At 45.8% G+C, this 24,245-nt stretch overlaps 1 protein-coding gene across 2 annotated transcripts in view; it reads left to right on the forward strand.

Annotated features, from left to right (window-relative positions):
* Positions 1-24,001, forward strand: part of WBP1L (WW domain binding protein 1 like) — a 114,812-nt gene extending 90,811 nt beyond the window's left edge. For both annotated transcript variants that reach the window (XM_063961937.1, XM_063961938.1), the window contains exons 2-4: positions 12,063-12,165; positions 20,734-20,895; positions 21,733-24,001. In XM_063961937.1, coding sequence (XP_063818007.1) covers positions 12,063-12,165; positions 20,734-20,895; positions 21,733-22,448 — 981 coding nt within the window. In that variant the 3' untranslated portion in view covers positions 22,449-24,001. The remainder of the gene's footprint in view (positions 1-12,062; positions 12,166-20,733; positions 20,896-21,732) is intronic.
* Positions 24,002-24,245: the final 244 nt, after the last annotated feature.

Genomic DNA, 24,245 nt, shown 5'->3' on the forward strand with positions numbered 1-24,245 from the left:
CCATGGGCACTTTAAGACTTTTCTAGAGTGTGCACTAGCTCCTCCCTCTATCCCCTCCTCCAGACCTCAGTTTAGAAAATGTGCCCAGGCAGACTGGTCGCACTCCAGTGGAGCTCTACTGAGTTTCACTGAAAGACTTTGTTAGGTTTTTTATTTTCAGGGAGACTGCTGGCAACATTCTCCCTGCTTCGTGGCACTTAGGGGGAAGAAGTAGGAACCAACTTCCTAAAGAGTTTCATGGCTCTGCTACTTGCTGACAGGACACCCATTAGCTCCTGAAGGGTACTGAACACTAGCTGCGGCTATGCGCTCACTCCCACAGCATGCCATCACCCCCTAACAGAGCCAGAAGTCAGTAGACGCGTGAGTATTATTACCGGAGATCTGCAGAGAGGGATCTCTGGTCATCGTGACGGCTCAAGGTACCGCGCAGAGAGCGCAAACGCTGGGCGAACATGCCATCCATAACACAGTGCACAACAGGGTACTGGGCGCGGGGGGGGCGCCCTGGGCAGCATGAAACCTACTCTCACTGGCAAAAGGTAGCATACTTTGTGTTTACACTGTCTTACACCCCCGCCAGTATAAATATCTATTCTAAAGCTGGGGGAAAAAGCACCAATACAGGGGGCGGGGCTTCTTCCTCAGGCAGCCAGCACACTGCTCAGCGCCATTTTCTCCCAGCGGCTGCAGGGCAAGAAACGCTGATCCTCCTCTCCACCTCTGATTCAGGTAACATGGTGCAAAAAAAAGGGGGGGGGGGAGAGTGTAATATTCGGTGCTAGAACCTATTATTGGTAATATAAAGCGCTTGAAGATCTCTGTGTACAAAGTACGCGACACAGGGATTTTTTCTTTTGCTGCTGAGTTGTGAACTGGCAATTCCCTTCTGTGTCCTTCTGACAGACTTTACTGTTGGTCTGTCCCCATTAAGCCCCGGAGTGTCTGTGGTGTGATTGTGCACGTGTGTGACATGTCTGAGGCAGGGAGCTCTTCCCCTGAGGGAGCCATTTTAGGGACAAGAGTTGTAATGTGGTGGCGCTGCTGGCACACCACGAGCCTGAATGGGTGAAAGAATTACGTGATAGACTTATCCAATCTCTTACTGATATGATTCACACTGAGTCTCATGCAGAAACCTGGAGAAAATCTGTCGAAGATATGATTTTTAATAGTTCTGCCTTTTCATCCACGGGGGACCCCTCTGGATCACACAAAAGGTCATTTACACAGGTTGTACAGACTGATACCGACATGGACTCTGATTCCTGTGTCGACACTAGTGATTCCAGGGGAATAGATCCAAAGTTAGTGAAAAACATTCAGCTATAAAGGAGGTATTAGAAGTTACGGAGCCCCCTCCTTTACCTCAGGCGAAGGCTTACTTTTATAAAGAAAAGAAAATTAATGTAACTTTTCCTCCATCTCATGAGCTGAACACTTTCTTTGAGGGAGTTTGGGTAAACCCTGAAAAGAAATTTCAGATTCCCAAAAGAATTCAGGTATCTTATCCTTTCCCGGCAGAGGACAGGAAAAGGTGGGAGTCACCCCCTGTTTTAGACAGTGCCCTGTCATGTTTAACAAAAAAGGTGATTCTCCCTGCGCCTGGGACGGCTTCCCTGAAGGAGCCGGCAGACCACAAGTTAGAGACTACGTTGAAATCTATTTATGTGGCCAATGGGACACTACTCAGGCCTACCATTGCCTGTGCGTGGGTGAGTAGTGCTATTGAAAAGTGGTCAGAAAACTTGTCATCAGGCATTGACACAATAGATAGAGACGAGATACTCCTAACGTTAGGTCATATCAAAGACGCTGCTGCATACATGCTAGAAGCCATGAAAGATATTGGTCTCTTGGGATCAAGAGCTGCTACCATGGCAGTGTCAGCACGGAGGGCGTTGTGGATCTGCCAATGGAATGCTGATGCAGATTCCAAAAGGAATATGGAGGCTCTCCCGTATAAAGGTGAGGCCTTGTTTGGAGATGGGCTGGATGCTTTAGTTTCTGCGGCTACCGCAGGTAAGTCGACATTCTTGCCTAATGCTCCTGCGGCGAGAAAGACGCATCACTCTCAGATGCAGTCCTTTCGGCCCAATAAATACAAAAAGGGTAAAGGTTCCCCTTTCTTTGCGGGTAAAGGAAGGGGAAAAGGTAAAAAGTCTGCAGCGTCACAGGAGCAGAAATCAACTTCTGCTTCTGCCAAATCTTCAGCATGACGCTGGGGCTCCCTTGCGGGAGTCCGCTCAAGTGGGAGCACGTCTGAAACTCTTCAGTCAGTTCTGGGTTCAATCTGGCCTGGACCCGTGGGTCTTACAAATAGTCCCCCATGCCAATTTTTCAAGTCGGCCTTACCAGCTTCTATCCCAGACAGGGAAGTGATAGAGGCAGCAATACAAAAATTGTGTCAGGATCAAGTGATTGTCCTGGTTCCCTTGTCGCAACAAGGAGAAGGGTTTTATTCAAGCCTATTCGTAGTTCCGAAGCCGGACGGCTCGTCAGACCGATTCTAAACCTGAAAACTCTGAATCTCTACCTGCAAAGGTTCAAGTTCAAGATGGAATCTCTGAGGGCAGTGATTCCAGTCTGGAGGAAGGGGACTTCATGGTGTCAGTGGACATAAAAGATGCCTACTTACACATTCCCATTTATCCTCCATATCAAACTTATCTGAGATTTGCGATACAGGATTGTCATTACCAATTTCAGACGTTGCCATTTGGACTCTCCATGGCACCGAGGGTGTTCACCAAGGTTATGGCGGAGATGATGGTCCTCCTTCGACAGAAAGGAGTCAATATAATTCTTTACCAGGACGATCTCCTGATAAAAGCGAGGTCCAAGGAAAGGTTGGTGCAGAACATTGCACTCTCCCTGACAGTACTTCAACAACACGGTTGGATCATACATTTTCCAAAATCACAGTTGGAACAGTCGACAAGATTGTCTTTTCTGGGGATGATACTGGACACAGAAGTACAGAGGGTATTTCTTCCAGAAGAAAAGGCTCTGGAAATCCAGAGAATGGTCAAGCAAATTCTGAAACCAACAAGAGTGTCGATTCATCAATGCATTCGGTTGTTGGGAAAGATGGTGGTGGCCTACGAGGCCATAGAGTTTGGCTGATTCCATGCCAGAGTATTCCAGTGAGACCTATTGGACAAGTGGTCCGCATCCCACCTTTAGATGCACCAGAGGATAATCCTGTCCTCCAAAGCCAGAATTTCGCTCCTGTGGTGGCTACACAGTTCTCACCTACTAGAGGGACGGAGGTTTGGGATTCAGGACTGGGTCCTAGTAACCACGGATGCAAGTCTCCGAGGCTGGGGAGCAGTCACACAGTGGGAAAGCTTCCAAGGAAGATGGTAAAGTCAGGAAACTTGTCTTCACATAAACGTTCTGGAGTTGAGAGCCATTTACAATGGCCTTCTACAGGCGGTGCATCTTCTTCAAGATCAACCCGTACAGACAATGTAACAGCAGTCGCGTACATAAACCGTCAGGGCGGAACGAAAAGCAGAGCGGCGATGGCAGAGGTGACAAAGATCCTCCTCTGGGCAGAAAGACATGCAAGAGCTCTGTAGGTAATTTTCATTCCAGGAGTGGACAACTGGGAAGCAGACTTCCTCAGCAGACACCATCTCCATCCAAGAAGTCTTCGCAGAGGTGACTGGTCTTTGGGGAGTTCCTCAAGTAGACATGATGACCTCTCGTCTCAACAAGAAGCTTCAGAGAAATTGTTCCAGGTCGAGAGACCCTCAAGCAATAGCAGTGGATGCACTAGTGACCCAGTGGGTGTTTCGGTCGGTGTATGTCTTCCCTCCACTTCTTCCACTAATACCAAAAGTTCTCAAGATCATAAGAAGAACAAGGGTTCGAGCGATCCTCGTTGTCCCGGACTGGCCAAGGAGGGCTTGGTATCCAGATCTTCAGGAGTTACTCATAGAAGATCCTCGGCCTCTTCCTCTTCGCGAGGACCTGCTGCAGCAGGGGCTGTGCGTGTATCAAGACTTACCGCGGCTACGTTTGACGGCATGGCTGTTGAGCGCCGGATCCTAGCCCGAAAGGGTATTCCCAAAGAAGTAATTCCAACTCTTATTCAGGCCAGGAAAGGGGTAACGTCTAAACATTACCACCGTATTTGGAGAAAATATGTCTTTGTGTGAATCCAAGAAGGCTCCAACGGAAGAGTTTGTTAGGACATTTTCTCCATTTTTCTTCAGGCGGGTGTGGATGCGGGCCTACGATTGGGTTCAGTCAAGGTCCAGATTTTGGCCTTGTCCGTTTTTCTTTCAAAAACAATTGGACTCCTTTCCAGAAGTTCAGACCTTCGTGAAAGGGGTTCTGCACATCCAACCTCCATTTGTGCCTCCTGTGGCACCATGGGATCTTAACATGGTGTTGAAGTTCCTTCAATCGGATTGGTTTGAACCTCTCCCAGGAGATAGAATTGAAGTTTCTCACTTGGAAAGTGGTCATGCTGTTGGCCTTGGCATCCGCAAGAAGGGTGTCTGAGTTAGGGGCCTTGTCTCACAAGAGCCCGTACTTGATTTTCCATGAAGATAGGGCTGAGTTAAGAACTCATCAGCAATTTCTTCCTAAGGTGGTTTCTTCTTTCCATATAAACCAACCTATTGTGGTGTCCGTGGCTTCTGACACCTTAGCTGGTTCAAAGTCTCTGGATGTGGTCAGAGCTTTGAGAATTTATGTTGCAAGAACAGCTCAAATACGGAAAACAGAGGCTCTGTTTGTCCTGTATGTTCCCAACAAGATTGGGTGTCCTGCTTCTAAGCAGACAATTGCGCGTTGGATCAGAGGCACGATTCAGCACGCTCATTCCACGGCAGGATTGCCAATGCCGAATTTGGTGCGTGCCCATTCTACTAGAAAGGTGGGCTCATCCTGGGCGGCTGCCCGAGGGGGTCTCGGCATTACAACTTTGCCAAGCAGCTACTTGGTCAGGGGCAAACACGTTTGCTAAGTTTTAAAAGTTTGACACCCTGGCCGATGAGGACCTCCAAGTTTGGTCAATCGGTGCTGCAGGGTCATCCGCACTCTCCCGCCCGTACTGGAGCTTTGGTATAACCCCATGCTACTGAAGTGGACCCCAGCATCCTCTAGGACGTATGAGAAAACAGGATTTTTATACCTACCGGTAAATCCTTTTCTCCTAGTCCGTAGAGGATGCTGGGCACCCAGCCCAGTGCGTACTTTACCTGCAGTTGTTATTTTGTTAAAAATGTTTTCAGCACGGTTGCTCTAAGGTCATGCCCGTTGGCATGTGTTTTGTTGAATGCCATGTGTGCGGCATGGTTGAAGTGTGAGCTGGTATGAATCTCACCGTTAACTTTAAAGTAAATCCTTTCCTCGAAATGTACTTCTCCCTGGACACAGTTCCTATACTGAGGTCTGGAGGAGGGCATAGAGGGAGGAGCCAGTTCACACTCTAGAAAAGTCTAAAAGTGCCCATGGCTCCTGCGGAACAGTCTATACCCCATTGTACTGAAGTGGACCCCAGCATCCTCTACGGACTAGGAGAAAAGGATTTACCGGTAGATATAAAAATCCTGTTTTTATAGTCGTTCTAGTTTTTGAGTGTTCTTTCCAAACAGTGTCTTATACGCTTAGAAAGAGTCGCTCCAACAACTCTCCGCCGGGTCGCGACAACGCTTACCCACGAGTACAGTGCTGTTTCGGCGGGCGTCTGTGTCTGATAAACTAGCAGGTCCAGCAGACGTTACCAGGCTGTGGCCGGAGCATGGGGAGAAGGTAAGGCATTGATTCCGTTTAGTAGATGGAATATGGACACAGCCGCACTGTATTGGGAGGAGACTACCAAACAGTAGCTGACGCGGGTGCACCAGCGCTAGGCTTTAGGGATCTTGGGCACCAGGAATAGTATGAGGCCGCGATCCCTAGGGTTGATGTCAGCAGGGGGAGTCGGACGCTCTCCTGGTCGCCCCTCCGCCCGGTTCATGACCAGTTTCCACCGAGTCTCCCGCAATGAACTGTTTCCTCGCTTCGGTCCCAGACGCTACCACGAGGGGGCTCGATCGCAGCATAGGCGGCTGTGTGACCAGTGCGTCTGTGTTCACTGAACGCTACCACGAGGGTACCCGGTTGCAACATAGGTGTGTGACCGGTGCGTCTGTGTTCACTATAGGTTCATGGAGCGGCAGTGTACACTAGTAGCGTCTGGATCCACTCAGCATCCGCTAACGTATTGATAGATCCTGAAAGCGAGGTGAGCCTCCCTGTATCCCACTCTACTAAGTACGGGCTATACAGCACTAAATCTCTATCTACTTTTTTGAGTACGAATAGTTAGGTGCCTATTGCATATGAGTCTGTATACATTTACTGTGGTTTCTGTCGCATTGCATCTGAATACGTTAGATCTGTTTAAACAGGATTCAGTAATATGTGCTCCTACATACTTAAAAATGTGTTTGTAGTTGATGTGCTCATATGACTAATATATAACATGTGACTGACTGCTAGTGTAATTGCTGACTTTACAATATGTTGTCAGTTGTTTTTTTCTGATCCTCAATGCTGGTGCATGGGTATGGTCAGATTGTATATCCCTTTAGAAGGTTTAAAGTGATTACAGTCACAAATTGTGTAGTACACTGTGAAAGTGCTGATTATTTATCATGTCGAGTGGCAAAGATGACTAAGGTACACTTACAGCAATACCAACACTCATATCATGTTTGTCTTGCAAAACTGTATTATCCTCTCAGGATCTAGTTCAGGATGGTTTATGTGCAAATTGTGTTTGCTTTTCAGCAGGATAAAAGGCAGATCCCTGTACAACGTCAGGTACAGATGGATCCACCTTGGGCTATGTTAGCACAGACCTTGTCCAGTATAGCTGAGCGGATAATTCCTACAGCTTCTGTACCAGGAATGGGTATACTATTAACCCTTACATGCAGCTCCCTACCTACGGTATATCATTTCCCCCAGCAGCTTCTCAAATGAAACAAGCTGATAAACCGGTGCTAAGTAAATCTTCACCTTCACAGACTACACATGAGGATTCATTGGAAGATGAGAGCTCAATTTACTCTACTTCGGCATACGAAGAGGAGGAAGAATGTCTCAGCTCAGTGGATATAGCTGAGTTAATTAGAGCAATGAAAGCCATTCTATCCTTAGAAGATACAGCAGAGCCTGTGTTAAAAACCAAGGCACCTGTATTTAAACGTCCCAAAACAGTTAAGACTGAGTTTCCAGGGTCAGATCAGCTGACGGAAATCATGGAAGAGGCTTGGGCTACACCCAATAAAAATTATAGGATTCCCAAAAAATGGGATTCCAATTATCCTTTTCCAGCTGGGGATTGTTTAAAAATGGAGCTGGCTCTTAAAGTAGATACGCATGTGATTCGATTAGTGCAAAAAATCTATTTTGCCTTTGCTGTCAACATCATTAAACGATGTCACGGATAGGGGAGTGGATGGTTCCTAAAAAACATATTTTCTCTGTCTGGAGCAGTAATAAGGCCAGCCATGGCTTCAGTTTGGATGTCAAAGGCAGTGGCTGCATGGGCTGATGCATTTGAAGGGGATTTTTCATTAGTTTCCAGAAAGCAAAAATCCGATATAGCTCATATTAAACAGGCTGCAGTATTCTTGGAAGAAGCAGCATTAGATATGGGTACTATTGCTTCTAGGGCATCAGCCTCAACAATAGCTGCTCGCAGAGCAGTTTGGTTACGTACGTGGCAAGCTGATTCAGAATCCAAGAAAGTTTTAGAATCTTTGCATTTTTCTGGAAATATTCTTTTTGGTAAAGAATTGACAGATATTCTGGAGTCAGAAGCAGACTCCAAAAAGGTCAAGTTTCCTTCCACATATATCTCCAAACCTAAGGGTTCCGGCTTTCCGGCCCTTTCGGTCTCAGGGAAAAGCAAAGGGAAAAAGTGATCACAAGCAGCCCCAATTCAATAAGTTTGAAAAATCAAAAAAGCATTGTGCTCCCAGAGAGCCGGCTTCCAAACCAGAAGACAAGCCATCAGCCTGATGGTGCGGGCCTCCACCTGGGGGATCCCAGGGTAGGGTGCCAACTTCTTCAGTCTGCACAGATCTGGCAGCAGTCTACAACAGATGCCTGGGTGCAGGAAGCGGTATCTCTATGTTATGTTTTTCCCTACAAGAAGCATCCTCCTCGACGGTTCTTCTGCACCAGCCCATCTCGGGTAGAGACGAAGGCCAGGGCTTTGCAAGAAGCAGTTCAGAAATTGCTTCAGTCAGGAGTAGTCATTCCAGTACAATGAGGACAGGGTTTTTACTCCAACCTGTTTTTGGTTCAGAAACCAAATGGGTCATTTCGGCCCATTCTCAATCTCAAAATGCTAAACAAATACATTTGGGTACCGCGGTTTCACATGGATACTTTACGTTCCATAGTTTTGGCCATGGAACCAGGGTATTATATGGTATCCCTGGATATTTAGGATGCTTGCCTACATGTTCCTATAGCACTGTCCCAACAGTGTTATCTCAGGTTCGCTATCCTCCAACAGCATTTTCAGTTCCAGGCCCTACCTTTTGGGTAAGCCAAAGCCCCCAGAGTATTTACCAAGATTATGGTGGTTATAATTTTTCCATACCTTGACGACCTTTTAATCCTGGCACAGTCACAGGAATTGCTTCTGTGTCCTTTTCAACAGACAATAACATGTCTGCAGAGGCACGGGTGGCTCATAAATTGGGCAAAATCGTCTCTGGTTTCGTCACAACGGATGACTCACTTGGGGGCTGTACTGGATTCAGGTCTGCAGAGAATATTTTTACCTCTGAACAAGATATCCAAGGTATAGTCAAGGATTAAGGACTTGTTACACAGTCAAACGGTATCCATTCACGCAACAATGCGAGTGATGGGCTTGATGGTGTCAACATTCGACATGGTGGAGTATGCACAATTCCACTCAAGACTTCTGCAGCGTCTGATTCTGGCCAGATGGAATGGAGTACATCAGACAATAAAGAAACAGACTATGGTACTTTCGGTAAAAGTCATTAGCCTGGTGGCTACAAACATTCCATCTAGACAAGGGGAGACCCTTTTGTATATCTGATTGGGAGATCCTGACAACAGATGCCAGTCTTCAGGGCTGGGGAGCAGTGTCTGGAAAATTGTGGTTCCAGGGACAATGGACCAAAGAAGAAAGTTGCCTGCCAATAAATCTGTTGGAACTTTGAGCCATATACGTGGCACTGATTCAGGCAAAGGACATTCTTCAAGGAAAACCAGTCCAGATCCGCTCGGACAATGCAACGGCAGTAGCGTACCTCAATCATCAGGGAGGAACTCGCAGCCAACAAGTAATGAGGGAGGTAAGTCACATACTAAAGTGGGCAGAACTCCATCTTCCAGCCTTGTCCGCAGTGTTGGTTCTTGGAGTCCTAAACTGGGAAGCAGATTTTCTCAGTCGACACACAATTCAAGCATGCGAATGGGCTCTACACCTGGAGGTCTTTCAGACTCTAGTGGACAAATGGGGGTTGCCAGAGATAGATCTCATGGCGTCCCGTCTGAACAACAACGTGCCCGCATACGGGTCAAGAACAAAGGATCCCAGAGCGATCTTGGTGGACGCCTTGTCGGTGAGATAGGACTTTCATCTGGCTTATCTGTTTCCTCCGATCACCCTATTACCCAGGGTGGTGAGGAAAATAAAGCAAGCAAAGGGTGCTGTGATTTTAATAGCTCCGGCTTGGTCCAGAAGACATTGGTACACGGATCTGCAGAAAATGTCGATAGATGCTCCATTTCTGCTCCCTCAACGTCCAGACCTGTTGACGCAGGGTCCTTTATATCACAGACATCTGGATCGGCTGTCTTTGACGGCGTGGCTCTTGAAACCTCTATCCTGAAGTCAAGAGGATTCTCAGAACAGGTAATTCAAACAATGCTCAGAGCAAGGAAACCCTCCTCAGCTTGTATTTATTACCGAATATGGCAATCCTATATTCATTGGTGCAGTGAAAGAAATGTGGACCCGAAATCTTTCAGAGTTTCCAGGGTCTTAGCATTCCTTCAGGCAGGAATGGATAAAGGTTTGAAGGTGGCTTCCTTGGCATTGACTATATGGTTCCAAAAGAAAATTGCTAACTTACAGGATGTGCATACTTTTTTACAGGGAATGCTGCACATTCAACCTCCTTTTGTTCCACCTTCAGTACCGTGGGACTAAAGTTTAGTCCTAAAAGCTCTTCAAGTTGCCCCATTTGAACCACTTAATAAAGTGGATTTTAAGTGGTTGACAGCTAAAGTGCTCTTTCTACTGATTATGGCATCAGCTAGAAAAGTATCAGATTTATGGGTGCTGCCATGTCGTTCCCCATTTCTGATTATTATTTTTTTATCCAGATAAAGCAGTTTTCAGAACTAGGTCTGGGTATCTTCTTAAGGTGGTGTCTAAATTTCACCTTAATGAAGAAATTGTAGTCCCGGCTTTTCAGGTATCTGGACTTTCTGCAGGATGATGCGTCGCTGGACGTGGTCCGTGCATTAAGGATCTACGTGTATCATACCAGTGCGATCAGAAAGACAGATTCTCTCTTCATTCTCTACGGATTTCACAAGAGAGGGTGGCCTGCTACTAAACAGACTTTGGCAAGATAGCTTCGAATGACTATTTCAGAAGCATATTCGCAAGCTGATCTCCCTGTTCCGGCTAATGTCTCTCTGCTCACTCTACTTGTGAGGTAGGTCCTTCATGGGCAGCACAACATGGTGCTTCAGCAGAACAGATATGTAAGGCAGCCACATGGTCTTCCATGAACACATTCATTAGACATTATGCCTTGGATACATTTGCATCTCATGACGCTGAATTCGGGCGTAAGGTTCTCCTGTCCAATTAGGAGCGTCCCCACCACTAAATTGCTTTGGGAAATCCCATTGTTATCCTTTGGATAACCTGTGGACCCTGCCGGAGAAATATACGTTATGGTAAGAACTTACCGTTGATAACTGTATTTCTCCTAAGTCCACAGGGATCCGACCCTGACGCACCTGATTTGAGGCTCCTTCTACTCACTAACCTCTTCCTTCTTGTATGGAAGGGTGTGCATGTGTGTTCTTATCGCCTGATTAGGGTTCTAGATGATGCTCCTTCCTTGTGCTTTGGAATCCAACTGGTTTGCCTGAGCCAGTGGGCGGGGATATATGGACGGGCCCGTTGCATCCTGGGAGGCCAGAAAGCTTTGATCGTTTGGTGCCAATCCGCTGTCGCTCCGTCATAGCCCATTGTTATCCTGTGGAACCTGTGGACTTAGGAGAAATACAGTTATCAACTGTAAGTTCTTACCATAACGTATATTTTGAATTGGGTCTGATTTCAGCCCATGGTGGGTGTGAGATTGGGTGCCGTTGCTGGTGTTGAAACGCTGTGGCTACGGCACATCGTACCCTTTGCGGCTAATTGGATTGACCCGATTGATTGGGGTTGGGTATGCATGACCGGCGTTCAGCATACTTCCGCCTGTATCCTGGCAATAAAATGCAGGCAGAGGGGGGGCGGGCTGAACGCAGCATTACAGCATTGTAATAGACATTTACAGATAGAGACGGTCAGCTGCTTATCCATTTTATTGGTGTATTACTTTTTATTTTGACTTTTTTCCATGTTCTAATATTGTTTGTTGGTTTTTATTAGTTATTTATATAGCGCACACATATGTTGCAGCACCTTACAGATAATTTTTCAGTCAATCACATCAGTCCCTGCCCCAGTGGAGCTCACATGTGCGGACTGTGGTTGATTTATTTAACAGCATCCAGTAAACATAACATTTATGTTTTTGGAATGAGAGGGGAAACCAGAACACCCAAAAGAAACCTGAGCAAACCTAGGGATGACATCCAAACTCCACATAGATAATGAGGTTAATTTTCTGGTCACAGCCGCAGTGCTCACGGGCAGTCATGCTAACTACTGTGCCAACCCTGCATTATGAAAAATGTGAACCATTAACGTTGCCTTTGTAGAGCGCTAGAAAGTCACTTTTTTTTAACGTTTTATTTAATTTCTCTTTCTGTAGGATAAAGAAACATGCATGGGTATCAACAATCAAAGCTACATATGTGAAACGGGTCACTGCTGTGGACAATCTCAGTGCTGCAATTACTACTACGAGCTATGGTGTAAGTCTGGGATGCTTTCCTCCTCTAGTATTGGATGCGGACCCTGTCACTTGGTCCCTGTGATCTGAGCAGCTTGCCCAGTTTTAGGCTGGTGCAGCACACAGCTTTGAGCCCCTCACCGAGTCCGTGCTTGTTCTAAACATTCCATCTCCCTTCCGCCCCCACTGTCTGCGGTGGGTGTAAAAATTTATTTAGATGTCTCTATCTGATAAACAAGACCTGACCGTTCCAGTTATCTTTCATGCTCCTCATTCTATGTTTAAACTAACTATAAACATGTTCACCGGAATAATATATTATTCTGCTGCCAAGTGATCAAAGTCACATTCATGTGGCTGGGACTAAAGAATATGATATGCCAGCAGGTGGGGGGACTGGGTATAAAAGTAGAAACTGTGCTCAATGTGGAAGAAATCCTACCAGCATTCGGAATATTATGGTAAAAAGTATATAAGAAGAACAGGTTTAGTAGATTTTGCTGATATCTAAATGTTATACTTAAGACTGGTATCCGGATGGTAGGTCGTCATGGTTTAGGTCGACCACAATTGGCTGACACAGGGAAAAGTTGAGACGGGACAGCCCGACACATGCAAAGGTTGACATAACATTTTTATTTTTACATTTTTCATACTTTACCATCAATGTGGACTACGATTGCGTCAAGCACATCAGTAGCAGAGCGAGGGACCTTGGGGGGTAATTCAGACCTGATCGTAGCAGCAAATTTGTTAGCAGTTGGGCAAAACCATGTGCACTGCAGGGGAGGCAGATATAACGTGCAGAAAGAGTTAGATCTGCATGGGTTATTTTGTTTCTGTGCAGGGTAAATACTGGCTGATTTATTTTTACATTGCAATTTAGATTTCAGTTTGAACACACCCCACCCAAATCTAACTTTCTCTGCACATGTTATATCTGCCCCCCCCCCCCCCCCCCCTTGCAGTAAGCATGGTTTTGCCCAACTGCTAACAAATTTGCTGCTGCGATCAACTCTGAATTATGGCCCTTACCCGAAGCATGGCCAGCAAAGCAAGCCATGCAAAGGGACGCGGTGCTCTACTTAGGGTTCCTGGTCATGTTACACAAAAAACGACACCACACAAGTATAAAAATGTTATGTCAACCTTTATATATGCCTACCTGTCCCGTGTCTGCCATTTTCATGTGTCAACCATGTCCGTGTTGGCCACTTGAGGTTGACCTATTGACTGTTGATCTATCCCTTAAAATTATGAGAAGCATCTTTTAAGCAAATAAATATAAATGAGACAATCTAACCTAATGTTCTACTAGGAATATTTTTCAACACATTTTGTAATTAACATGTTTAATCGCGTGGGGTCCTGGATAAGCTAGTTTTCTGACTTCTGAAATGCAATTGATTACTGGTATGAGAAACTTGTATTTTCCACAGCACCATAATCTTTGAAGTATCGGTTGAAAAGTTACAGCAATGAGTTTGGATAATTAAAGAACGTAACTAAGACAAACAGACAGGAGTAATGTAAGGGCACAATGTTGTGCCAAGAATATTGTATAATGGCAATCCCAGAGAACCCTACCGCTCAGGGCATACAAACATGCGTGTACATGGCAGGAGATTTATAATTGGATGTGCTAACTACACATAATGGTGCTGGTGTGTTGACCGCAACCTGCAGATGTAACGGGTTCACTAAAAAAGCGCTGCAGTTTCAGACATGCACAAAGTTGCAACTATCGCAAGTTGTGTGCAGATCTGCACCAGTAGCATGTGTGCAATATGTATATTACGTGACCCTTACACCCATGTTTTAACCATTTGTTTTGCACGATTAGGTTTCCATAAAACTTAAAAAGTCTCTGAAATACAATCTGTTTCTTAAAATACATACAAAAACATAATGGGGGTAATTCCAAGTTGATCGCAGCAGGAAATTTTTTTGCAGTTGGGCAAAACCATGTGCACTGCAGGGGGGGGCAGATATACCATTTGCAGAGAGAGTTAGATTTGGGTGGGTTATTTTGTTTCTGTGCGGGGTAAATACTGGCTGCTTTATTTTTACACTGCAATTTAGATTGCAGATTGAACTCACCACACCCAAATTTATCTCTCTGCACATGTTATATCTGCCTCCCCTGCAGTGCACATGGTTTTGCCCAACTGCTAACAAAATTCCTGCTGCGATCAACTTGGAATTACCCCCAATATGCGATCGGCCAATCAAAGCAGTTCACTAGTGCTGGAAATCGTCTCCCTCTTTCTCATTGTGTATTTGCCCTTGCCATCTGGTGCACTGGTAAATTATACAGCTTGGCCAGCGTATGTGCATCCCTGTGCCAACCTGAATACCTTTCCAATATCACAAACAAGCCCTCACTGTTCTCTGCGTAATTTAGGTGGGATACTAATTGGATTTGAATACTATGGAAAAAGTAGGTAAGAACAATTACAAATGTTCTTAAGCATTGCTGTAAAGATCGTTTTAGATTTTGTAGTTATAACATAAAATAACCAAGAAGAAAAAGCTCCTATAACTCAGAGTAAATATATAGTACCTGAATCAACGAGCGAGAGATTGGGGAAAATGGAAAATGAAGAAGTAGTAAAAGGAAAAGGAGAAAATACAGATTATGGAGAAAAAAAGGTGTCCAGTCAGAAAAGTAACCATGTTGACGTTAATAGTGTCAACACTAGAATGTCGACAGATCAATACACAAAAGATTCGGGGGAGGGGGGGGGGCAGGAAATCTAAAACAACAAATCAATGGGGCTGTTAGAAGTAATATTTTTTCCACGTGAATTTGCACGATATTGGGAGTGTGTACGCTGAATTAGAAGAGACTATTCAGTGACCCATATACCCTAATTCAGCTGCACAACCCTTCTGGTCAACTATTCTATTCATTGTCTATTTCTCTGACGTCCTAGTGGATGCTGGGAACTCCGTAAGGACCATGGGGAATAGCGGCTCCGCAGGAGACTGGGCACAAAAGTAAAGCTTTAGGACTACCTGGCGTGCACTGGCTCCTCCCCCTATGACCCTCCTCCAAGCCTCAGTTAGATTTTTGTGCCCGGCCGAGAAGGGTGCACACTAGGGGCTCTCCTGAGCTTCTTAGTGAAAGTTTAGTTTTAGGTTTTTTATTTTCAGTGAGACCTGCTGGCAACAGGCTCACTGCATCGAGGGACTAAGGGGAGAAGAAGCGAACCTGCCTGCTTGCAGCCAGCTTGGGCTTCTTAAGCTACTGGACACCATTAGCTCCAGAGGGACCGAACACAGGCCCAGCCTCGGAGCTCGGTCCCAGAGCCGCGCCGCCGGCCCCCTTACAGAGCCAGAAGCAAGAAGAGGTCCGGAAAAATCGGCGGCAGAAGACATCAGTCTTCAACAAGGTAGCGCACAGCACTGCAGCTGTGCGCCATTGTTACTCAGGCACACTTCACACTTCGGTCACTGAGGGTGCAGGGCGCTAGGGGGGGGCGCCCTGAGCAGCAATGTTAACACCTTGGCTGGCAAAAATACACCACATATAACCCCCAGGGCTATATGGATGTATTTTAACCCCTGCCAGAACTCACCAAAAAGCGGGAGAAAAGGCTGCCGAGAAGGGGGCGGAGTCTATCTCCTCAGCACACAGGCGCCATTTTCCATCACAGCTCCGCTGGAAGGACGTCTCCCTGACTCTCCCCTGCAGTCCTGCACTACAGAAAAGGGTTAAAAAGAGAGGGGGGCACTAATTTGGCGCAGTTTTAATAATAGCAGCTATAAAGGGAAAAGCACATTTTTATAGTGGTATTCCTGTCTATATATAGCGCTCTGGTGTGTGCTGGCATACTCTCCCTCTGTCTCCCCAAAGGGCTAGTGGGGTCCTGTCCTCTATCAGAGCATTCCCTGTGTGTGTGCGGTGTGTCGGTACGATTGTGTCGACATGTTTGAGGAGGAAAATGAGATGGAGGCGGAGCAATTGCCTATTATAGAGTTGTCACCCCCTAGGGAGTCGACACCTGAGTGGATGAGCTTATGGAAGGAATTGCGTGACAGTGTCAGCTCTTTACGAAAGACAGTTGACGACATGAGACAGCCGGCTACTCAGCTTGTGCCTGTCCAGGGGTCTCAAACGCCATCAGGGGCTTTAAAACGCCTGTTACCTCAAATGGCAGACACAGACACGGATACTGACTCCAGTGTAGATGATGAGGAGACAAACGTGACTTCCACTAGGGCCACACGTTACATGATTGAAGCAATGAAAAATGTATTGCATATCTCTGATAATACAAGTACCACTAAAAAGGGTATTATGTTTGGTGAGAAAAAACTGCCTGTAGTTTTTCCTGTATCCGAGGAATTAAATGAAGTGTGTGATGAGGCGTGGGTTTCCCCCGATAAAAAACTGATAATTCCTAAAAGGTTCGTACCCTTTCCCGCCAGAGAATAGGGCACGTTGGGAAACACCTCCTAGGGTGGATAAAGCGCTCACACGCTTGTCTAAACAGGTAGCACTACCCTCTCCTGATACGGCCGCCCTAAAGGAACCTGCCGATAGAAAGCTGGAGAATATCCTAAAATGTATATACACTCACACGGGTGTTATACTGCGACCAGCAATCGCCTCAGCCTGGATGTGCAGTGCGGGCGTGGCGTGGTCGGATTCCCTGACTGAAAATATTGATACCCTAGATAGGGACAGTATATTACTGACTATAGAGCATTTGAAGGATGCATTTCTATATATGCGTGATGCACAGAGGGATATTTGCCGACTGGCATCAAGAGTTAGCGCACTGTCCATTTCTGCAAGAAGAGGTTTATGGACGCGGCAGTGGTCAGGTGATGCGGATTCTAAAAGGCACATGGAAGTATTGCCTTTTAAGGGGGAGGAGTTATTTGGGGTAGGTCTATCAGACCTGGTAGCCACGGCAACTGCTGGAAAATCCACATTTTTACCCCAGGTAGCTTCTCAACCTAAGAAGACGCTGTATTATCAGGCGCAGTCCTTTCGGCCCCATAAGGGCAAGCGGGCAAAAGGCGCCTCATTTCTGCCCCGTGGCAGAGGGAGAGGAAAAAGGCTGCAGCAAACAGCCAGTTCCCAGGAACAAAAGCCCTCTCCCGCCTCCGCAAAGTCCTCAGCATGACGCTGGGGCTTTACAAGCGGACTCAGGCACGGTGGGGGCCCGTCTCAAGAAGTTCAGTGCGCAGTGGGCCCACTCGCAAGTGGACCCTTGGATCCTTCAGGTGGTATCTCAGGGGTACAAATTGGAATTCGAGACGTCTCCCCCTCGCCGTTTTCTAAAGTCTGGCTTTACCGAAGTCTCCCTCAGACAGGGAGGCAGTATTGGAAGCCATTCACAAGCTGTATTCCCAGCAGGTGATAATCAAGGTACCCCTCCTACAACAGGGAAAGGGGTACTATTCCACACTATTTGTGGTACCGAAGCCGGACGGCTCGGTGAGACCAATTTTAAATCTAAAATCCTTGAACACGTACATACAAAGGTTCAAATTCAAGATGGAGTCACTCAGAGCAGTGATTGCAAACCTGGAAGAAGGGGACTATTTGGTGTCTCTGGACATCAAAGATGCTTACCTACATGTCCCAATTTACCCTTCTCACCAAGGGTACCTCAGGTTTGTGGTACAGAACTGTCACTATCAGTTTCAGATGCTGCCGTTTGGATTGTCCACGGCACCCCGGGTCTTTACCAAGGTAATGGCCGAAATGATGATACTCCTTCGAAGGAAGGAAGTTTTAGTTATCCCTTACTTGGACGATCTCCTGATAAGGGCAAGATCCAGGGAACAGTTGGAAGTCGGGGTAGCACTATCTCAGATAGTGCTGCGCCAGCACGGTTGGATTCTCAATATTCCAAAATCGCAGCTGATCCCGACGACACGACTTCTATTCCTAGGGATGATCCTGGACACAGTCCAGAAAAAGGTGTTTCTCCCGGAGGAGAAAGCCAGGGAGTTATCCGAACTAGTCAGAAATCTCCTAAAACCAGGCCAAGTCTCAGTGCATCAATGCACAAGGGTCCTGGGAAAGATGGTGGCTTCTTACGAAGCAATCCCATTCGGCAGATTCCACGCAAGAACCTTCCAGTGGGATCTGCTAGACAAATGGTCCGGGTCGCATCTTCAGATGCATCAGCGGATAATCTTGTCACCAAGGACAAGGGTGTCTCTCCTGTGGTGGTTGCAGAGTGCTCATCTTCTAGAGGGCCGCAGATTCGGCATTCAGGACTGGGTCCTGGTGACCACGGATGCCAGCCTGAGAGGCTGGGGAGCATCACACAGGGAAGAAATTTCCAGGGCTTTTGGTCAAGCCTGGAGACATCACTTCACATAAATATCCTGGAGCTAAGGGCCATCTACAATGCTCTAAGCCTAGCAAGACCTCTGCTTCAAGGTCAGCCGGTGCTGATCCAGTCAGACAACATCACGGCAGTCGCCCACGTAAACACAGGGCGGCACAAGAAGCAGGAGGGCAATGGCAGAAGCTGCAAGGATTCTTCGCTGGGCGGAAAATCATGTGATAGCACTGTCAGCAGTGTTCATTCCGGGAGTGGACAACTGGGAAGCAGACTTCCTCAGCAGACACGACCTCCACCCGGGAGAGTGGGGACTTCACCCAGAAGTCTTCCACATGATTGTGAACCGTTGGGAAAAACCAAAGGTGGACATGATGGCGTCCCGCCTCAACAAAAAACTAGACAGGTATTGCGCCAGGTCAAGGGACCCTCAGGCAATAGCTGTGGACGCTCTGGTAACACCGTGGGTGTACCAGTCAGTGTATGTGTTCCCTCCTCTGCCTCTCATACCCAAGGTACTGAGAATCATAAGAAGGAGAGGAGTAAGGACTATACTCGTGGCTCCGGATTGGCCAAGAAGGACTTGGTACCCGGAACTTCAAGAGATGCTCACAGAGGACCCGTGGCCTCTACCTCTAAGAAGGGACCTGCTCCAGCAGGGACCCTGTCTGTTCCAAGACTTACCGCGGCTGCGTTTGACGGCATGGCGGTTGAACGCCGGACCCTGAAGGAAAAAGGCATTCCGGATGAAGTCATCCCTACCCTGATCAAAGCCAGGAAGGATGTAACCGTACAGCATTATCACCGTATTTGGCGTAAATATGTTGCGTGGTGCGAGGCCTGGAAGGCCCCTACAGAGGAATTTCAACTGGGTCGTTTCCTGCATTTCCTGCAAACAGGACTGTCTATGGGCCTAAAATTAGGGTCCATTAAGGTTCAAATTTCGGCCCTGTCGATTTTTTTTCAGAAAGAACTGGCTTCAGTTCCTGAAGTTCAGACGTTTGTCAAGGGGGTACTGCATATACAGCCTCCTTTTGTGCCTCCAGTGGCACCTTGGGATCTCAATGTAGTTTTGGGGTTCCTAAAATCACATTGGTTTGAACCACTCACCACTGTGGACTTAAAATATCTCATATGGAAAGTGGTAATGCTGTTGGCCCTGGCTTCAGCCAGGCGTGTCTCAGAATTGGCGGCTTTATCCTATAAAAGCCCTTACCTAATTTTTCATACGGACAGGGCAGAATTGAGGACTCGTCCTCAATTTCTCCCTAAGGTGGTTTCAGCGTTTCACTTGAACCAGCCTATTGTGGTACCTGCGGCTACTAGGGACTTGGAGGACTCCAAGTTGCTGGACGTAGTCAGGGCCCTGAAAATATGTTTCCAGGACGGCTGGAGTCAGAAAATCTGACTCGCTGTTTATCCTGTATGCACCCAACAAGCTGGGTGCTCCTGCTTCTAAGCAGACTATTGCTCGTTGGATTTGTAGTACAATTCAGCTTGCACATTCTGTGGCAGGCCTGCCACAGCCAAAATCTGTAAAAGCCCATTCCACAAGGAAAGTGGGCTCATCTTGGGCGGCTGCCCGAGGGGTCTCGGCTTTACAACTTTGCCGAGCAGCTACTTGGTCAGGGGCAAACACGTTTGCTAAATTCTACAAATTTGATACCCTGGCTGAGGAGGACCTGGAGTTCTCTCATTCGGTGCTGCAGAGTCATCCGCACTCTCCCGCCCGTTTGGGAGCTTTGGTATAATCCCCATGGTCCTTACGGAGTTCCCAGCATCCACTAGGACGTCAGAGAAAATAAGAATTTACTTACCGATAATTCTATTTCTCATAGTCCGTAGTGGATGCTGGGCGCCCATCCCAAGTGCGGATTGTCTGCAATACTTGTACATAGTTATTGTTACAAAAATAGGCTCCTCTGTTATCATGCTGTTAACTGGGTTCAGATCACAAGTTGTACGGTGTGATTGGTGTGGCTGGTATGAGTCTTACCCGGGATTCAAAATCCTTCCTTATTGTGTACGCTCGTCCGGGCACAGTATCCTAACTGAGGCTTGGAGGAGGGTCATAGGGGGAGGAGCCAGTGCACACCAGGTAGTCCTAAATCTTTCTTTAGATGTGCCCAGTCTCCTGCGGAGCCGCTATTCCCCATGGTCCTTACGGAGTTCCCAGCATCCACTACGGACTACGAGAAATAGAATTATCGGTAAGTAAATTCTTATTTTTCTCTGTGTGCGCTTGATTATTTATGTTCTTTATTTCTTTTCTTTTTCAGGGTTTTGGCTGGTGTGGACAATTATTATTATACTCAGTTGTTGTTGTGTATGCCATCACCGGCGAGCCAAACACAGACTCCAGGCACAGCAGCGGCAGCACGAGATCAACCTCATAGCTTACCGAGAAGCTCACAGCTATTCTTCCGTGCCATTTTACTTCCGTACGTAATCCTATATCCATTAATCTGTGTGTGTTCATGTATGGGGATATTGCTCTGCAACACAAACTACAAAGTCTGTTAGATCCACCGCCTGGTATGTTGTGTAATCCATTCATGATGCACCGCTGCTGTCCTGAACATTGCAGAGCAAGTGACAGACTTCCATTCTCGGCCCAGATTCCCCAGGGATACTGCTTCTTGAAATGAACCTTGTGGGATTGGATACACGGGCGAACGTGTGTTATTTGAAATAGGGACTCAGTGGGTATAGGGTAAGATCAGTGCTCTCGCCTCTTAGTCACGATTGGCAATATCTTTGGTGGAACAGAGACAAAAGCTGCATGCCTATAGGCCGCTCTTGGGTAAAGCTAGTCCCAGAGATTAAACCTTTATGAATTAGTGCATATGTAATATAAGAACATGTGCAAAGCTGTATTAGCGAAGTACATTGAACTCTTTGTATTTACCAATTTAAGTTTGGTGGCATTTGTTGGGTCTGTAAAAAAATTATCTTTTCTCTTGATGAACCACTAACCTTAAAATATCCTTTAGCTTTTATGACATTGTTACAAATAACTTTTGCTATAATAAATGTAAAACTTAACTTAACTTTGATAGGATATTTAGAATTATACAGTACATTAATATTTGCGGTTCAGTGAAAGTTCCCGAAGGTGAATAGTTTATCTCAACTAGCGTCACAAACAAACTACATTTTTGTGGTAGATTCATAGGTAGAGCTTGGGTAAGTAAATGAATTAATCCCATAGAAAATGTAAACCTCATGTTATTTATTTCTTGTGATCAACTCACTGAATGTATTTACCTTTTATGTAGGCTTTTTGCCAAACTACCTGCTACCTCCCTATGAAGAAGTGGTAAACCGACCTCCTACTCCTCCTCCTCCATACACTGTCTTACACCAACAGTGTGTTGCAGCATGTGCCAACTTGGTGACCTCTGACCCTGTACGAAACTCACAGCAAAGCCAAACAAATTCTCCGGCTGCGGCAAGCTGCAGTGGAACAAGGCCTCCAAGTGTCAATGATTGTGAACCCTCCACTACATGTCTAGAGAGGGTAGCGAACAAACCCAGTGGCCTCGATTCCAGCGACCCAGCTAGTGGTGCAGAGTTGGATGAAATGGCAGATCAAGTGTCCTTCTTAGACAAGGATTCAAAAGAACTCTTAAAGGACTACAGCTCTGAAAGTTTCGATCAGAGCGGTTTCTTTGATGGCAAAGACAAAACGCCGGGGAGACACCGGAGGTTCACCGGTGACTCCGGCATCGAAGTTTGCCTGTGCAGTAGAGGCCATGATGACTTCAAAGAAGTTGATGGTTTAATCGATGACACAGGGGAAAACTTTTGTGACAGCTGTAATTCTTGTGATGTTCGCCCCCACAGAGATGAAGAAGAAGGGATTTTTGATCAGCCTGAGGTTCCCAGAGATCTAGAACATCCCCCTTTACCATGTCAGCCTTTGAGCTTGCTGAACACAATCAATGAGCAAGACTCTCCTAATTCTCACAACAGCAGCAGCTCCCGTGGCTAGAGAACCATCCGTTCCTGCAGAAGTATATTCATGACTGACTCTGTACCACCTGTTTTGGTTTTTTGTTATTCTTTTCATTGTCCTTTTACATTATGAGACTCGGAAATGCTCTACCAAAGCTGATCAAAAGGACAATGAAAGTCATGTGCCCAGTGCATCAACTAATGCCTTGTTTTTGATGGGGCTATGATACCGGTAATTTTGGTGACGGAATCGGACAATAAAAAGTGGAAACCAGAGATGAAAGCATGTAAGGTTGAGGCTTCAGTATGAGATGTCTGGATTTTATTGGAATCCTTTTTTGATGAACAATCTTTTTCTCTCCTAGTTAAATTGCTTCTCTACAATAGAATATTATACTAGCAAACGTAAATGTTAAGCGCCAGTGGATGAGAGCAACTGACAATTACCCTGATGAGATTGGTAAGCTTATGATGTTACACTCGAGAACTGGAGGAGTGTACACTGAGAAAGAAGAACCAGGTTCTTAGCCAGTATTGTGAACAAATATTAAAATCGGAGGCAGGGTGGGTGCATCAGTGTTCTTGTAGCAGGGGTGTTTGCTTACACACACTATTAATTGCAAGCAAACACGTCACCCCAATATTTTTCCACTAATTGGCGTTCATATGTTACATGGTGGGATAATAAAAATATATAATTCTCACCTCAATGGAGAATTTATTTGTTTTTATAAAAAAATTTTTTGTTTAGTATACTTTATATTATTGTGTTATAGCCTTAATTCATTATTTTTTTTTTATTTTTTTTGGGTGGGTTGGGGGAATTATTCACGCAGCTGGTCTGCTCAGAACATACTGTCCTCTGCTTTTCCTTCACCCATTGGCGGCTGCTGTAGCACGCACAGATTATTGCAGGGGGTTAAAAAATTAAGACTTGCCCCAGGCTTTTATATTAAGTGGACTTGGCTAAGAATATGCCCGGTTAAACGCCAGCTCTCTATCCACTGTTTAACATGAGCACATTAACTTTTTTGGAGCAGTATTTTTTTATTTGTATTTTTTTTTCCTTCAAGTAAAATTCTAATGCAATTTTCACATTGACCACTACAAAAAAAAAAAATGTTCTTGTGGTCATTGATTATGCCTATGAGAATGCATGTCTACGGTAGTATGTATTCCATACTGTAAGCTAAATGGTTATGATGTTACTGCGATTTTTGAGTTCGAACATATTGTATTTTTTTTTCCTCTTAAATGTTGAACATTCCCTTGAATGAGACAGATGGGAATTGTCTTTATAACTTCTAGTAAATTTACTATACTCGTTGTTTATTCAGATTGTGACCATTCAACAAGACGTTGAAACGTTAGGATGCTACAAAATTGCCTAGTGGAAAGTGCAAGACTTTTTGTTTTTGAGCAGTGACTGCTCTATGCTTAGGGAAAGATGTTAATTTTACATTTTTAAACAAATGTGCACTTCTGATATTTACAGCAAATCATCTATGGCAACATGGATCTATATTGACAACTTTCTTGCACTGGATTGTCATTTTATTGTTTAATTAAAGACAACTTTTGAGAATAAAATTGCACGTAGCAACTTGTGTGTTATTGCTTTTGTTCACGTCACTAGATTCTGCAGCACATAGTTTCCTTTGGAGAAATGTAAAAATTGATGCGCAGGGAAGCATTCTGCAGCCCAAGGGATGTCTGTTTTTCATAAAGACTGTACATCTTGTTAAAGATACTGTGCGTCAGTTTTCTAATTCACCCACACGATGCCTTAACTACCGTCTGCCTGGAGTCACCTAGCCAAAGGGACACAATCAAA

Source organism: Pseudophryne corroboree, chromosome 3 (assembly GCF_028390025.1).
Source record: "Pseudophryne corroboree isolate aPseCor3 chromosome 3, aPseCor3.hap2, whole genome shotgun sequence".
Classification (NCBI taxonomy): Eukaryota; Metazoa; Chordata; class Amphibia; order Anura; family Myobatrachidae; genus Pseudophryne; species Pseudophryne corroboree.